The sequence below is a fragment of the Delphinus delphis genome, chromosome 5, assembly GCF_949987515.2.
Source record: "Delphinus delphis chromosome 5, mDelDel1.2, whole genome shotgun sequence".
NCBI classification, from domain to species: Eukaryota; Metazoa; Chordata; class Mammalia; order Artiodactyla; family Delphinidae; genus Delphinus; species Delphinus delphis.
In genome coordinates this window covers 37,469,514-37,486,467 of record NC_082687.1, presented here as the reverse complement: position 1 = coordinate 37,486,467, position 16,954 = coordinate 37,469,514, and the positions used below count along the sequence as shown (strand labels likewise).

The following is a 16,954-nucleotide window of genomic DNA, read 5'->3' as shown; positions in this document are numbered from 1 at the left end:
CTGCGTACCGCAAAAAAAAAAAAAAAGTTTGTATATTTTTCCTTAGTACACAGTAATACGTGCTCATTATTTTAACTTTTTAAAAAAATAAGAAAAACTTAGCAAAATAAAAATTATTTATGACCTGGCTATCTGAAGATTATCTATACTAACATTCCATTTTTTGGCATTCTCAACACATAGTACATACTAAATATATGTTTGATGAATAAACAGGTAAGTGAATGAATGAATAAATCACACTGCAGCTTTCTATCATATAAAAAATACTAGCTAAGGAAGTGGAGCTTGGATTTACAGAAGGTCAAATTGCATCTCTGCACTTCACCAGCTGCATGCTACTCAACTTATTTATGCTTCAACCTTCCTTCTGTAAAGTGGACAGTGGTAATTGTACCTCCACACATGGTGTTCTAGAAGATTAAAATGTACATCAGAGTGCTGGCACACAGTAAGTCTCAGCAGATGGTTAGCTGTAATGATTCAAGATGGAAAAGGGGGATTTCACTCTGAAGGGAAGAATTTGGGGTAGAAATTGTTGGGGGATAGAGTTTGTGTCAACAGTTGGATTTTTTTTCTTCCAATTACAATGTTTCAAAAATGGCATGGGGCACCTTAAGAAAGGTTGTGAGATAGATGTCGTGGGAAAATTCTGGATGCCTGTGGTATCGCAAAGGGATTCATGTATTAGATAAGCGTGAAAAAAGTAATTTCTAAGGTATCTACCAATTTTGAGAGTGTAATTATAGAATTTTGGTTTTAGAATAATGTCTTCCTTTTTCCACATTTTCAATCTGTTTTTTCCCCTGTAGTCAAGGAATTTCTCCATTGTCCAATTAATTAAAAACATGTAGCTAGGATGATAATGTCTGTGTTTCCAGGGAGAATGTTCATTTAGAAGGACCCCATCAGAGAAGAAATTCAAGAACTTCTTCTGTTCTGTCCAGAGGGGGAGTTCACATGGGGCAAGGGATCCTTGTGTCTGAAAAGAAAGATTTAAAAGCTTTTAAATAAATTACATCAAAACACTGCACATATTTTTTTTCTATCACAATTATTGCTATCCTGTTAGCCTCCTAGGGTCTGAACATATGTAATAATGTTATGCAAATGCTGTTTTAAAATTAGAGTGAACCCAGAATGACAATGCTTCTCAAGTTCTTAATTTGCAGTTTAGAATATAAAGCATCAAGATGAGACATCTGTATAGAGAATTTATTTCTATTTATTCAGTACTTATAAAACAGTTATGCTATTATGTTTATCATTGTTAATTTAAATAATAGTTTGGAAACATTAACACTGCTTAGGTCAGTGTTCCCCAAGCAGTTTGCACTGCAGAATTATTTTGGTAGATCCTAAATTTGAACCAATTTGCAAGTCTCCCCTTCTTGTAATTCCTTAGAAGCACCCCAGAAATCAGTAAAACTATTTCGGGGGCTAAGAAGAAACTCAATAACTATTTATAAACATTCTTCAAACTGCTTTAAGTAACAGTAATTGATTAGAAATAAGAACATGAATTGGGTTAATAATTAATACAAATAAGTATTTGGAATCTACTGTGCCAGTCTCTTTGCTAGGTGCTTCCTGAGCTTTATTTCCCTTACGTATAAAATGAGAGTCATGACACAGAGTCACGAGGCAAATTAATGATACTGTATAAGTAGAATACACATTTGCTTAGCAAAGTAATATATGGTCAAGAAATGTTAGCAATCATCATTATCAATATCATTTTGCTTTGCTGTTTGTTATTATGATTGCTAATTAGAGGTTTATTTGTTTTAATCTAGTCTTATGGACATGATAGACTGACTTCAAATTTTCTAATTAGTTTACTTCCCTGTTCACTCAACTAGATGATAATACTAGCAGATGTGTTTTGAACCTTTACTAGAATCATCCTATTATTTGGGGATTAGCAAAAAATGGACCCAAAATATCTTGCAGACTTCTGGAATATAAGAAAGACTTTTTAAAATATTAAAAACCAACTAAAAATACCATGTACCCAGCATTTTTCTACAAACTACACATATATTAGTTCACAGTTATAAAGTAGGTTGTATTTTTATCCCATTTTAAGGATGAACATGAAGAATAGAAAGGATAAATATCTTGCCTGGAGTCACTTGGCTAATCGGTGGGAGAGTGGGTATCTGAACCTAGGCAGTTTGACTCCAGAATAAATTTACTTAACCACTGACTTCATTGTCATTTGTAGATTGGGATATGGCTGGAGCACTTGTGGATACAATTTTATGTCCTTTAAAAGCATACAGTAACCTGTTTCCTTTTCATAACAGGGGCTTATCTGTAATAGGTTGGGTTTTTGGGGTTTTTTTTTCCAATTTTCTGCCTACCCTGAGTGATTCTCAGATCCAGGAGTACAAGGACATTATTGGACTTTCTAACCATTACATTCTCTGTGCCTAAGACAGGGCCTGGCACATGCTAGGTGTTATTTAATAACTATTTGTTGAATGAATTAATGAAGTTACTTGATACAAAGAAGAAAATCACACTGATCTACGCTATTAAAACCTAATCTATTTTACTCTACTAAACATTGTTGAGTAATATTTATTTCACCTTGATATCATTTTCAAACCTCTGTCTAGTCACATTAAAAATACACATATATTATCAAGCTGAGACTTTGCCTTGTTCCTTGCGATGCTCATGATCATTGTTCATGCTGAAAAAAAAATCTCATTATTGTGCTTATGAAACTAACGAAGCTACTGCATATGCATACATTTTTCCAATCCAAATCCCAGAGAATAATATCACCATGCTTACTTTCAACAGCATCTTGTCTTACCCCAATATCTTGTGGTTTTGGCTCAATGATCTGATATTAACTAGAGATGAGCTGCTTTTCTAATAGCAATTTTAGCTGAAAGCAAAATACTAGTATGGTTCTGAATTATGTTTCTTTTGCCAACTCTTAGGTTTCAACTATAAAAAAAAAGAATTTAGCATATTATTCCATTTTGAAGTTTTAAAGATGCTTTATAAAAGGGATATTCCCTATAGGGGAGAAAAATAAGTGTAATTCCATTCTGAATATGCTGATTAACTATTGCCATATAATTATTGCCATATGTAGTGAACTGTCAAAAAGAGTACATCCCCTTTCTTGTACTTGAGCCTCTTCTCTCTGATCATCCAAAATTTGCAGTGAGGTATATTGAACATCATGGGTTAATATGCCCTTTCTTAAAAAACTCAAGAATATTTGCACCCTGGATATTTTGTCACTAAAGATCCACAGCAAGAAATTGATGGCTCTACCTCAAAAGGTGTAATTGAAGAGTGTGTGGTAAAGAAATTATTTACAATTTGTTGGAAAGGTTACTGGAAACCAAAAGGATAGTGAAAAAGCTCTGGGGCTAAAAAGAGGGAGGAACCCATTACCACTCTGGTCTACTGGCACCTGCAGAAGCCTGAAGGTCTAGGAGTTGTGGACTAAGTCAATACAACTAGGGTCAAATTGCTGCCTAGCATGGAGGGAGAGTTATCTTGGCTTGACTCTGGTGGCTTCTGACTTCCTGCTGTGGCCTTGAAACCAACCTGAAGCCAGAGGTCAAGAGAGCCTGGTTTATGCAATTTGTAAAGGTTAGTCTCCTAAGGTACAGAATAGAGTGATGGGTTGATAGACGATCTGGAGGGCAAATAAGGAATACCCAGCATAGCTACTAACAAAAAATTAAAGAATTGAGTTTGGGCTCAAGAGCATGGGTCTCATGGAGCTTGAATCTTCCTAATTTCCCATTTCTAACAAGAGGCATCAACTTTCTTTCAGATATACAGAAGAGAAAAACTGAAGTCATCTTGACTCTTCCTTCTTCATTCCCTGAGTTAAAGATATGACCAGTTTCTTTCATATTTCCTCAAAATAGATCTCTAATAATTCATCTCTAATGCAAATTTATGCCATTTCTACTCCTGACACCTTTATGTCTTGACTTTGCTCTCTTATGTCAAATTAATTGCTTTGTGGTAACAAACTTCTAAGAGGTGGTATTTTTAAATCTCCTGCTTTGCTCAAGAACCTACTCTGGTTCTCAGCTGTCATGGACATCAAGTGCAACGTCCTCTGCCTAGTGTTCGACTTCCCACAGCATGTCCTCAACATCACCAAGAAGCCTTACTTCCTAACTATTCCTCCACATGAATCTTCTCCTTAGTCTAACATGCTCTGCACATATGGTTCTAATTACTGTTTTGCTGATACTACGTCCTCCATTTGGGAAGATTACCCCTAGCTCGCTAAATCTTAAAACCTTAACCTCCTTTAAAAACCATTTTCTTCATATTATCTTTCGAACTAATCAGACTGCCCTTATGGCACTCTCTTCTTAAACTTTTACTTTATATATATATATATTTTTTCAACCTACTTTGACACTCACTTGTTCAATAGTTATATACTGTTATTCTTCTATTGAGAGTAGAGTTTATTTCTTTCAAATACCTCACATCACCTGAGATAGTTCTAGAAATATTATCTGACATATGGTAGTGTCTCAATACATTATGTTTTAATCAGATGAGGTACTTGAATTGTATTTGTTTATTAGTTGTTTGTTTGGTTAGTTAGTTTACGGCAACTCTGGAAGAATTAACCAAACCCACACAAACAGTGCATACTTTTTGACTACTAATTTCTCTTGTAGGTATTTGTCCTAAAGAATAAGTTAAGGAGAAGCTCAAAGGTTTAACTTCACGGATGTTCATGGAAATGTTATATGTAATAACAGTTACAAAAAATCATAAACACTTTACAATAATAAAGGATGTGATAGCATGCATATTCGAGGAAGTAATGTACTATGCTATTCAGCTTTTTAAAATGATGTAGATTATTAAACTGACATAATAACAATATATGACTTAAGTTTTGAAGCAGATAATAAATATTTTGACTACTATTTTTGTAAAAATTACTGTATATGTTAATACACACTTTTACATAAATACATACCAATATGGATAGGTGCATATGGTGTTAATATTGGTTATCTATGGTGGTGGGTAAATTATAGATTTTTGTTTGTTTATGTGCATTTTCTGACAATATATACACTGCAAAATACTTAGAAGATAACTATCACAATTAACACCCTTCTTTTAGTTATAGATATTAACTGCTTTGTTTCTATACAAGGTGATCAAGTTAGTTGTTTCAATTAAATGACTTTATTTTACTTACTGAATGACTTAATGAACTAACCACAGAAAAGGTTTGGCAATTGCAGTATATCCTGCCCTAAACATTGCCTCCTGATAAGTAAACTATTATTTTTACATCACAATTTGTTTGGAAAACTGTCAAAATATAAACATAATGTCAAATTTGAAAATGAAAATGATAATTTCAGCCAGAAGTAGCTATTTCTCATCTACAAAAAAGACAACAAAGGATAGCATTACTCTGCCTTTTAATTATCAAGTGAAGTTGATTGGGATTTCATAGAGGGGAATAGTTTATGTAGAAGAGTGGCTTGAATTCAACTTATAGGACATATGTACAGTTTAAGATCCTAAATAGAGCCTGAAGACAGAATTAAATATGTCATACGTGTATACATACAAACATACATGCATGCAGAAATGAATGTTGTATCTATCTAGAAGGTTAGATGGTATGTTCTAAAACTGAGCTAAATCACACATTTAATTATTTCACAAAAGCACTTCAGGAAGTAAACGAGTAATTGAAACAACTGATTTTATTACTCTATATAAACCTCTCTATAAATGGTCTTAATTATAATGAATATTTTCAAAGTCTTAGTAATCTTTTAAATTATTTAAAAAATACCAGTAAGTAGAATGGAATCCATAGGCAAGAGGACACTAGATATGATGAGAAGTAGGAAATTTTACTTCCTGGAGGAGGAAAACAAAGGCAGTACCTCCAACACCTCACCTTGTAAGGTGCAGACAGATGGGGAGGTACCCTTCTAACCTCTAATTCCTTAGGTTTTAGTTAGGGAGTGCTATGCTTTATCACTCTAAGCCCAGAAGGAGGGACAAATATAATGACGATAATATTCTCTGCCAAACCAGGCAGAATGAAAGTTGTGTAAAATATTATTTGAGCTAAATATTGCTTAAAGCTGGGAAAATGGACAATATAATATAGTGGATAAGAATATAGGCTTTTGAATCCAGCGTGCTTGGTTTTGAATACTGGGTTTACTGTACTAACAGTACGCATTCACTCAGCAATACCCTTTTTTAAACATTAACCTTATGCCAGGTGAAGTGCTAGGCTTTGGCAGTAGCTTAGGGTAAAAAACACGCATTATGGGTTTCCCTGGTGGCGCAGTGGTTGCGAGTCCGCCTGCCGATGCAGGGGACACGGGTTCGTGCCCCGGTCCGGGAAGATCCCACATGCTGTGGAGCGGCTGGGCCCGTGAGCCATGGCCGCTGAGCCTGTGCATCCGGAGCCTGTGCTCTGCAACGGGAGAGACCACAGCAATGAGAGGCCCGCGTACCGCAAAAAAAAGAAAACAACAACAACAACAAAAAAACCACGCATTATATTTGCTCTTTTATAGTTTAATGATAGAGATAAACATTAATTAAATAATCTTACAAATAACATAATTGCATACACTAGTAAATCACTCTAAGGAAAATTCAGGAAGCTATGCAAGTATATTTTAGATGTAGACAATCTGAAAAATTGGTATAAAACAACCAGAGAAAGAATGTAGTTCTAAGGTAAATGAGAGCATGATGCCATTTATAGAAGGGCAATTGACTAGATCATAGGAAGCATTGAAAGTGTAAGAGTGGAAAAATTAGTTTAAAGGTGTAGGTGGAGCCAGACCTCCCAGAGCTTTATTCTAAGACAAAGGAAAGCCATTGGAGATTTTCAAGCAGGAAAGTTGCAAGATCAAATTTCTGTTCCTAAGGATCACTCTGACCACCTTAAGGAAAAAGAATGGATTAAAAGATGTTCCAGTATTGAGGGGAATTTAATGAATGGGTATTTGAAACATTCCAGATAAGGAGACAACAGTCTCTTGGACTAGGGCTTGGTGGTGGTAAAGTTACAGTAGAATAAAAATAATGACTGCTACGTTTCTGGCTTTTGCAGCTGATTGCAAGATGGTGCTGAGTTAGGGAATACATAAATAGGACCTGAATTAATTGCATTTTAATTTGACTAAGTTTAGTTTAAGATGCTTTTGAGATATCCAAATGGAAACGTCAAATAAGCTCAAATAATGTCAAATAATGGAAATAGATTCAGTGTAGACAACTCTTTGCTAGGGAAGGAAAAAAAAATGAAATGAGAACTGGAGTGGGAGGTGGAGTCAAAGTAACTTTTTAAATAGGATCGACTTTTAAATATGTCTCTGTGCTGATGAAAATGATGCACTAAAGAGAAGAAAATCCAACAGAAAAGAGAAGGGATAATCAAGAGAAGGCTATGGCAGAATTGGCTAACTTATTGAGTGTCTCTGCCTTGGTTTTCACAGCTATAAAATGGGGGAAAATAATACCTACCTTATAAGATTATTCTAACAAGTAATATTATGTTGGTTGAATGTTCAGTAAAAATTTTCAGCACACAGAATACATTTAATAAATTGGTGCTTAAAATGAACTCAGCATCTAACACAGTGTTTTGTATATATTAGGTGCTCAACAAATATTTGTTAAATGTTGAATGAATATGATGCTGTTACATGATTTTGGACTAGATGGGAATATAAATGAGTCTGATGCATATTACTGTATCCTGGGTTACAGATGCACCTTGAATATTCACTGATGATGAAATTCAATATTTGCCATCTGATAATGATGTTTGGGACATTTGTGTTCACAGGGTACTATTTTTCTGCCTGGAAATAAAGTCCTTGAACATCCCTGCAATGAAGAGAGCCCAGGGAAATTCCTTTTTGAAGTAGTTCCAGGTAAGATAGTTTTCTGGTTTGATTCAACTATTGCCATTCCATGTTGGTAAAGGTGAAGACAGGTCAGACAGCCTCTATTTTTCTTGAGTCATGGCTAAGAACATTAATTTGATGAGGCAAGGGTCAATGTTGGTTAGTATTTACACAGATAATGATTCCAGGTTTGTACACTGGTACAAATGAACACATGTACACACATACATGTGTCCACATGACTATTGGATTTCCATTTGCCCATGAGACTCCAGAGCTGACCAGAAGTCATGACACAGCACTTGTTAGGGACTATTGGAGACAAAGGTAATTTTACAGTGCTCTTGTGGCATGAAATTTGACTAGGTGTTCCAGGTAGAATGCCTTGTCCAGCTGATTCACTGTCATATTTTCTTACAAAACTGCATCTTTTTTTTTTTTTTTTGCGGTACGCGGGCCCCTCACTGCCGTGGCCTCTCCCGTCACGGAGCACAGGCTCCGGACACGCAGGCTCAGCGGCCATGGCTCACGGGCCCAGCCGCTCTGCGGCATGTGGGATCCTCCCGGACCGCGGCACGAACCCGTGTCCCCTGCATCAGCAGGCGGACTCTCAACGACTGCACCACCAGGGAAGCCCCAAAACTGCATCTTTAAGGAGCCTTTGTTATAAAAACAAAACAAAACAAAAACTCTCCTTAAATAACTGACCAAGGATTGCAGTTCTGTACCTCATCTTCATTCACAACCAACCACTTCCACATGTTTGGCTGGTAGCATTGAGAATGTCTCTGCCAAGTCATCAAATCCTGCAGTTACATTTCTTCAACATCTGTTCATTTTTTTTTGTCATCTGCATCCACCCCTCTCAGAATACCTGATCTCCACTTAAGTCTTTGACTCACCCAGCAACACTCTTTTCAAGGCTGTGATCTACTTCTTTGATCAGTTCATTAGCCCTTCTTTAATACTTGGTGTAAGAAAAAGGGAGTTAGGAACCTGGTTTTCATAGCTTTGGCTCTGACTGACCCAGTTAATGTGATATTAACATTGACTTAATCACAGCCTAGGGTGAGTGTGACTTTATTTGGGTGACTAATATGTAATGCATATCAATAATGCCAGTACAAAGGCAGTCAATAAAACATTTTCCCAAGATTTATTAATGCTAAGAATCTAAAATGTGAAAGCATATTTTTTCTCCTCAATGAAAACAGCTGTAGCTCTGGGTTCATCTGGCTCACAATGGAATCCATGACTAAATGTTAATTAATGCAGCTGAAGTGCAGAAAGCTTAGTCGGATGCATTGTGTTGTTTCCCCCCAGGGAGAACATATTGTAGGAAACCTGAATCCTGTTTGCTCTATTAAAATCTTTTTATACTTACTTCTTGGTGGAATACCCTATATGGAACCAAATTCCAGATGTTTCAAAGTCTTTGAAGTATCAGTAGAGGAAATTTCTTTCACTGTTTATTCTCAGACATTAGGCCTGTGGGCTTTGAAATGAGCATGGTATTAAACTGAAAGCTTTGATTCTGTATCTTCAATAACACTAAAGGTCCACTTTCCCATGCAAGTCTACTAAATGTGTAGAGATTTCACTCTTTGGGGAAGATGTTCTGATATACTGTAGGTAGATATTGTCAAGACTGTTCTCAGAAGAGCTGTGTCTTCAAGCCCATGAAATCACAAAACCTCCCCTCCAAGGTTGCAGTTCTTGGGTATGTGTTTCGAGTGCAATGCATATGATATAATGGCTTTTAATGAGCAAAGCTTAAGGGGTTTATGACTGTATGCTGTAGAATCTGAAGATTGTCATTCCAAAAAAAAATTTCTTTTTTTTCAAGTAAGTTCAGGTTGACTGCAATAATTATGGAAATAAACATATCAATACTATGCCCATAGCTCATTTGAAAAGATGCTTTCTGAATCATTAATACAATATGTAGTAGCTTCTAAATTAGGTTTTATAATTCTGAATCATCTTATGGAGTGACAAGAGAACTGTGCCAAATGCTTCTTTAAAGAGAGAATTGGAAAAACACAATGGCTGCATTGAGAATCCAGTGTTTGAGCCATGAATCTTGGTCATCGGGGTTTTTGGTGTGTCCCTAACATTAGGATGGAATTTCCAAGCAAATGTTTCTGTATTTGTATGAGGATGTGTGGGTTGGTATCACATGATTTTAACCAATTTTTGCAAAATCAAGATTACTTAGGGCTTTTTGCACCAGAAACTCTGGTTGGAAAGGCTGGGGCAAGACAGCTGCATGTGGCACCCTGTGAGCAAGTGAAGCTAAACTAAGCACAAAGGAAAATAGGACTTTTCATTCCTGGCCCTGCTTCACCTGTATACATGGGTGAACCCGTGTTGTGCAGCAGAACTAGAAAGAAACACTCATCCTTCCAGAAGCACCAGCCATGTGGCTGACAGTGTCTTGGTGCTCTGGCCTGGTGTCAGGCCTTAGCCTCTGAAGTGGGAGAGCCAAGTTCAGGACATTGGACCACCAGAGATATCCCAGCCTCGTGTAATATCAATCAGCGAGACCTCTCACAGAGATCACCATCTCAACACTAAGACCCAGCTCCACCCAATGGCCAGCAAGCTCCAGTGCTGGATGCCCCATGCCAAACGACTAGCAAGACAGGAACACAACCCCACCCATTAGCAGAGAGGCTGCCTAAAATCATAATAAGTTCACAGACACCCCAACACACACCACACGAGGCAGCCCTGCCCACCATAAAGACAAGATCCAGCCCCACCCACCAGAACACAGGCACCAGTCCTCTCCACCAGGAAGCCTACACAACCCACTGAAACAACCTCACCCACTGGGGGCAGACACCAAACAACGGGAACTACAAACCTGCAGCCTGCGAAAAGGAGACCCCAAACACAGTAAGTTAAACAAAATGAGAAGACAGAGAAATATGCAGCAGATGAAGGAGCGAGATAAAAACCCACCAGACCAAACACATGAAGAGGAAATAGGCAGTCTACCTGAAAAATAATTCAGAGTAATGATAGTAAAGATGATCCAACATCTTGGAAACAGAATGGAGAAAATACAAGAAATATTTAACAAGGACCTAGAAGAACTAAAGAGCAAACAAAAAATGATGAATAACCCAATAAATGAAATTAAAAATTCTCTGGAAGGAATCAATAGCAGAATAATTGAGGCAGAAAAACGGATAAGTGACCTGGAAGATAAAAGAGTGGAAATAACTACTGCAGAGCAGAATAAAGAAAAACGAATGAAAAGAATTGAGGACAGTCTCAGAGACTTCTGGAAGAACATTAAATGTACCAACATTCAAATTATAGGGGTCCCAGAAGAAGAAGAGAAAAAGAAAGGGTCTGAGAAAATATTTGAAGAGATTATAGTTCAAAACTTCCCTGACATGGGAAAGGAAATAGTCAACCAAGTCCAGGACGTGCAGAGAGTCCCATACAGAATAAATCCAAGGAGAAGAAAACTAGCAAACTATTAAATAAACTATGAAAAATTAAATACAAGAAAAAATATTAAAAGGGAAAAGCAACAAATAACATATAAGGGAATCCCCAGAAGGTTAACAGCTGATCGTTCAGCAGAAACTCTGCAAGACAGAAGGGAGTGGCAGAACATATTTAAGTGATGAAAGGCAAAAACCTACAACCAAGATTACTCTACCCAGCAAGGATCTCATTCAGATTCAATGGAGTAATTAAAAACCTTACAGACAAGCAAAAGCTAAGAGAATTCAGCACCACCAAACCAGCTTTACAACAAATGCTAAAGGAACTTCTCTAGGCAGGAAACACAAGAGAAGGAAAAGACCTACAAAAACAAACCCAAAACAATTGGAAAATGGGAATAGGAACATACATATTGATAATTAACTTAAATGTAAATGGATTAAATGCTCCAAACAAAAGACATAGACTGGCTGAATGAATACAAAAACAAGACCCATATATATGTTGTCAACAAGGACCAGCTTCAGACCTGGGGACACATACAGACTGAAAGTTAGGGGACCGAAAAAGAGATTCCATGCAAATGGAAATCAAAAGAAAGCTGGAGTAGCAATTCTCATATCAGACAAAATAGACTTAAAAATAAAGACTATTACAAGACACAGAGAAGGACACTACATAATGATCAAGGGATAGATCCAAAAAGAAGATATAACAATTGTAAATATTTATGCACTCAACATAGGAGCACCTCAATACATAAGGCAAATACTAACAGCCATATGAGGGGCAATCGACAATAACACATACATAGTAGGGGACTTTAACACCCCACTTTCACCAATGGACAGATCATCCAAGATGAAAATAAATAAGGAAACACAAGCTTTAAATGACACATTAGACAAAATGGACTTAATTGATATTTATAGGACATTCCATTCAAAAACAACAGAATATACTTGCTTCTCAAGTCCTCATGGAACATTCTCCAGGATAGATCATATCTTGGGTCACAAATCAAGGGTTGGTAAATTTAAGAAAATTGAAATCGTATCAAGTATCTTTTCCGACCACAACGCGACGAGACTAGATATCAATTACAGGAAAAAAACTGTAAGAAATACAAACACATGGAGGCTAAACAATACACTACTATATAACCAAGAGATCACTGAAGAAATCAAAGAGGAAATCAAAAAACGCCTAGAAAAAAATGACAATGAAAACACGACGACCAGAAACCTATGGGATGCAGCAAAAACAGTTCTAAGAGGGAAGTTTATAGCAATACAATCCTACCTTAAGAAACAAGAAACATCTCAAATAAACAACCTAACCTTACACCTAAAGCAATTAGAGAAAGAAGAACAAAAAAATCAAAAGTTAGCAAAAGGAAAGGAATCATAAAGATCAGATCAGAAATAAATGAAAAAGAAATGAAGGAAACAATAACAAAGATCAATAAAACTAAAAGCTGGTTCTTTGAGAAGATAAACAAAATTGATTAACCATTAGCCAGACTCATCAAGAAAAAATGAGAGAAGACTCTAATCAACAGAATTAGAAATGAAAAAGGAGAAATAACAACTGACACTGCAGAAATACAAAGGATCATGAGAGATTACTACAAGTAACTCTATGCCAATAAAATGGACAATGTGGAAGAATGGACAAATTCTTAGAAAAGTACAACCTTCCAAGACAGAACCAGGAAGAAGGAGAAAATATAAACAACTAATCATAAGCACTGAAATTGAAACTGTGATTAAAAATCATCCAACAAACAAAAGTCCAGGACAAGATGGCTTCACAGGCAAATTCTGTCAAACATTTAGAGAAGAGCTAACACCTATCATTCTCAAACTCATCCAAAATATAGCAGAGGGAGGAACACTCCCAAACTCATTCTACAAGGCCATCATCACCCTGATACCAAAACCAGACAAAGATGTCACAAAAAAAGAAAACTACAGGCCAGTATCACTGATGAACATAGATGCAAAAATCCTCAACAAAATACTAGCAAACAGAATCCAACAGCACATTAAAAGGATCATACACCATGATCAAGTGGGGTTTATTCCAGGAATTCAAGGATTCTTCAATATATGCAAATCAATCAATGTGATACACCATATTAACAAATTGAAAGAGAAAAACCATATGATCATCTCAATAGATGCAGAAAAAGCTTTTAACAAAATTCAACACCCATTTATGATAAAAACCTTCCAGAAAGTAGGAATGGAGGCAACCTACCTCAACATAATAAAGGACATATATGGCAAACCCACAGCCAACATCATTCTCGGTGGTGAAAAACTGAAACTATTTCCTCTAAGATCAGAAACAAGACAAGGTTACGCACTCTCACAGCTATTATTCAACATAGTTTTTGAAGTTTTAGCCATAGCAATCATAGAAGAAAAAGAAATAAAGGGTCCAAAAGGGAAAACAAGACATAAAACTTTCACTGTTTGCAGATGACATGATACTATACATAGAGAATCCTAAAGATGCTACCAGAAAACTACTAGAGCTAATCAATGAATTTGGTAAAGTAGCAGGATACAAAATTAATGCACAGAAATCTCTTGCATTCCTATACACTAACAATGGAAAATCAGAAAGATAAATTAAGGATACACCCCCTTTTACCATTGCAACGAAAAGAATAAAATATCTAGGAATAAACCTACTTCAGGAGACAAAAGACCTGTATGCAGAAAACTATAAGACACTGATGAAAGAAATTAAAAATGATACAAACAGATGGAGAGATATACCATGGTCTTGGATTGGAGAAATCAACATTGTGAAAGTGACTATACTACCTAAAGCCATCTACAGATTCAACACAAACCTTATCAAACTACCAATGTCATTTTTCACAGAACTAGAACAAAAAATTTCACAATTTGTATGGAAACACAAAAGACCCCGAATAGCCAAAGCAATCTTGAGAAAGAAAAATGGAGCTTGGTGGGGAAGCAGGCTCCCCGACTTCAGAATATACTACAAAGCTACAGTAATCAAGACAGTATGGTACTGTCACAAAAATAGAAATAGATCAATGGAACAGGATAGAAAGCCCAGAGATAAACCCATGCACATATGGTCACCTCATCTTTGATAAAGGAGGCAAGAATATACAGTGGAGAAAAGACAGCCTCTTCAATAAGTGGTGCTGGGAAAACTGGACAGCTACATGTAAAAGAATGAAATTAGAACACTCCCTAACTCCATACACAAAAATAAACTCAAAATGGATTTAAGACCTAAATGTAAGACCAGACACTATAAAACTCTTAGAGAAAAACATTGGCAAAACACTCTATGACATCAATCACAGCAAGATCCTTTTTGACCCACCTCCTAGAGAAATGGAAATACAAATAAAAATAAACAAATTGGGCCCAGTGAATCTTAAAATCTTTTGCATAGTAAAGGAAACCATAAACAAGACAAAAAGACAACCCTGAGAATGGGAGAAAATATTTGCAAACAAAGCAGCTGACAAACGATTAATCTAAAAATATACAAGTAGCACATGCAACTCAATATCAAAAAAAAAAACAAAAAAAACCCAAATCCAAAAATGGGCAGAAGACCTAAATAGACATTTCTCCAAAGAAGATATACAGATTACCAACAAACACATGAAAGGATGCTCAACATCACTAATCATTAGAGAAATGCAAATTAAAACTACAATGATGTATCACCTCACACCAGTCAGAATGGCCATCATTAAAAAATCTACAAACAATAAATGCTGGAGAGGGTGTGGAGAAAAGGGAACCCTCCTGCACTGTTGGTGGGAATGTAAATTGATACAGCCACTATGGAAAACAGTATGGAGGTTCCTTAAAAAACTAAAAATAGAACTATCATACGACCCAGCAATCCCACTACTGAGCTCATACTCTGAGAAAACCATAATTCAAAAAGAGTCATGTCCCACAATGTTCATTGCAGCACTATTTGCAATAGCCAGCACATGGAAGCAGCCCTCGTGTCCATCAACAGATGAATGGATAAAGGAGATGTGGCATATATATACAATGAAATATTACTCAGCAAGAAAAAGAAACGAAGTTGAGGTGTTCGTAGTGAGGTGGATGGACCTAGAGTCTGTCATACAGAGTGAAGTAAGTCAGAAAGAGAAAAACAAATACCGTATGCTAACACATATATATGGAATCTTAAAAAAAAAATGGTTCTGACGAACCTAGGGGCAGGACAGGAATAAAGACACAGATGTAGAGAATGTACTTGAGGACATTAGGAAGTGGAAGGGGAAGCTGGGACGAAGTGAGAGAGTAGTGCTGACCTATATACACTACCAGATGTAAAATAGATAGCTAGTGGGAAGCAGTTCCATCTCACAGGGGGATCAGCTCAGTGCTTTGTGACCACCTAGAAGGGGTGAGATAGGCAGGGTGGGAGGGAGACGCAAAAGGGAGGGGGTATGTGGATATATGTATACATATAGCTGATTCACTTTGTTATGTGGCAGAAACACAACATCGTAAAGCAGCTATACTCCTATAAAGATGTTAAAAAAAAAGATTACTTAGGGATAGCATGACACTTGATTTATCTTTGCAAATGAGAATGACAAGATAATATTTTCTAATTATTCCAATTGTGTGATAGTTTGACATAGAGAATCTGGAAAATCCAAGAGTGTTTTCACTTGTCAGAAAATGCAGGAAACAGGAAGGATTGGAGAAATGTGGTCAATGCCTTGTATAGAACCTTCTGAAGGACTGCCTGTCTGCAGATCCTTGTAACACATACTTATTCTACACTGACTTTCTCTGTGGAATTTTGTCGATCACAACTTCTAAAATCCCATGCTGCAAATGATACTTACATATCCAACATGATTCTGTCTTTATGGACAAATACCTCAAGCCCAACTACCCAAGGTATAATCAATGAAAAATGATGAATAGGATTAAATTATTTAATCATATGTGCCTATAATGATTTCTAGCAAAAATGGCAAATACCTCCAGAAAGCTCTTTGCCAAATATCCTAGCAGTATATACATACACACACATTTGTGTATGAGTGTGTAGACTTGTGTGTGTGTGTGTATATATATATATATATAAAACAAAATATATAATGTATATTTATATACACATTATATGTATATATCTTTAGCACCTGTATATCTTTATTATTTTTCCATGTATGCTACTTTGTTTTGTTCCATTTTTGGTTTTGCTTTAGTCTGAAATGTCCTATGAAATTAAATAATAATCATGTGTAAATTTGAAAGAAAACTCAAGATTTTCCAATAGAATTGAGGGTTTCAGGTCTTTGTATTACAGTACTTAATTACATTTGTTTTTGTATAACATTCCTCTGCAGATTTTAGGCTTTTGTAAAAATCTATCTGAAACAAATTACCATAATTTAGGGTTAATTTCTTATAGAGTACTATCCCATGAAAGGAATTGTCTCTCTGAACAATGTCATGATTTGTAACATTTCACTCCAATTTTTTCCTATTTATCTGCTTGTTATTCAAAAAGGAGATGTGATCCAAATT

General features: G+C 36.1%; 1 protein-coding gene across 4 annotated transcripts in view; it reads left to right on the top strand.

The window, feature by feature from the left end:
* Nucleotides 1-16,954, top strand: part of ARHGAP24 (Rho GTPase activating protein 24) — a 767,082-nt gene that overhangs the window by 486,037 nt on the left and 264,091 nt on the right. For all 4 annotated transcript variants that reach the window (XM_060012218.1, XM_060012216.1, XM_060012219.1 and 1 more), the window contains one exon: nt 7,859-7,946. In XM_060012218.1, coding sequence (XP_059868201.1) covers nt 7,859-7,946 — 88 coding nt within the window. The remainder of the gene's footprint in view (nt 1-7,858; nt 7,947-16,954) is intronic.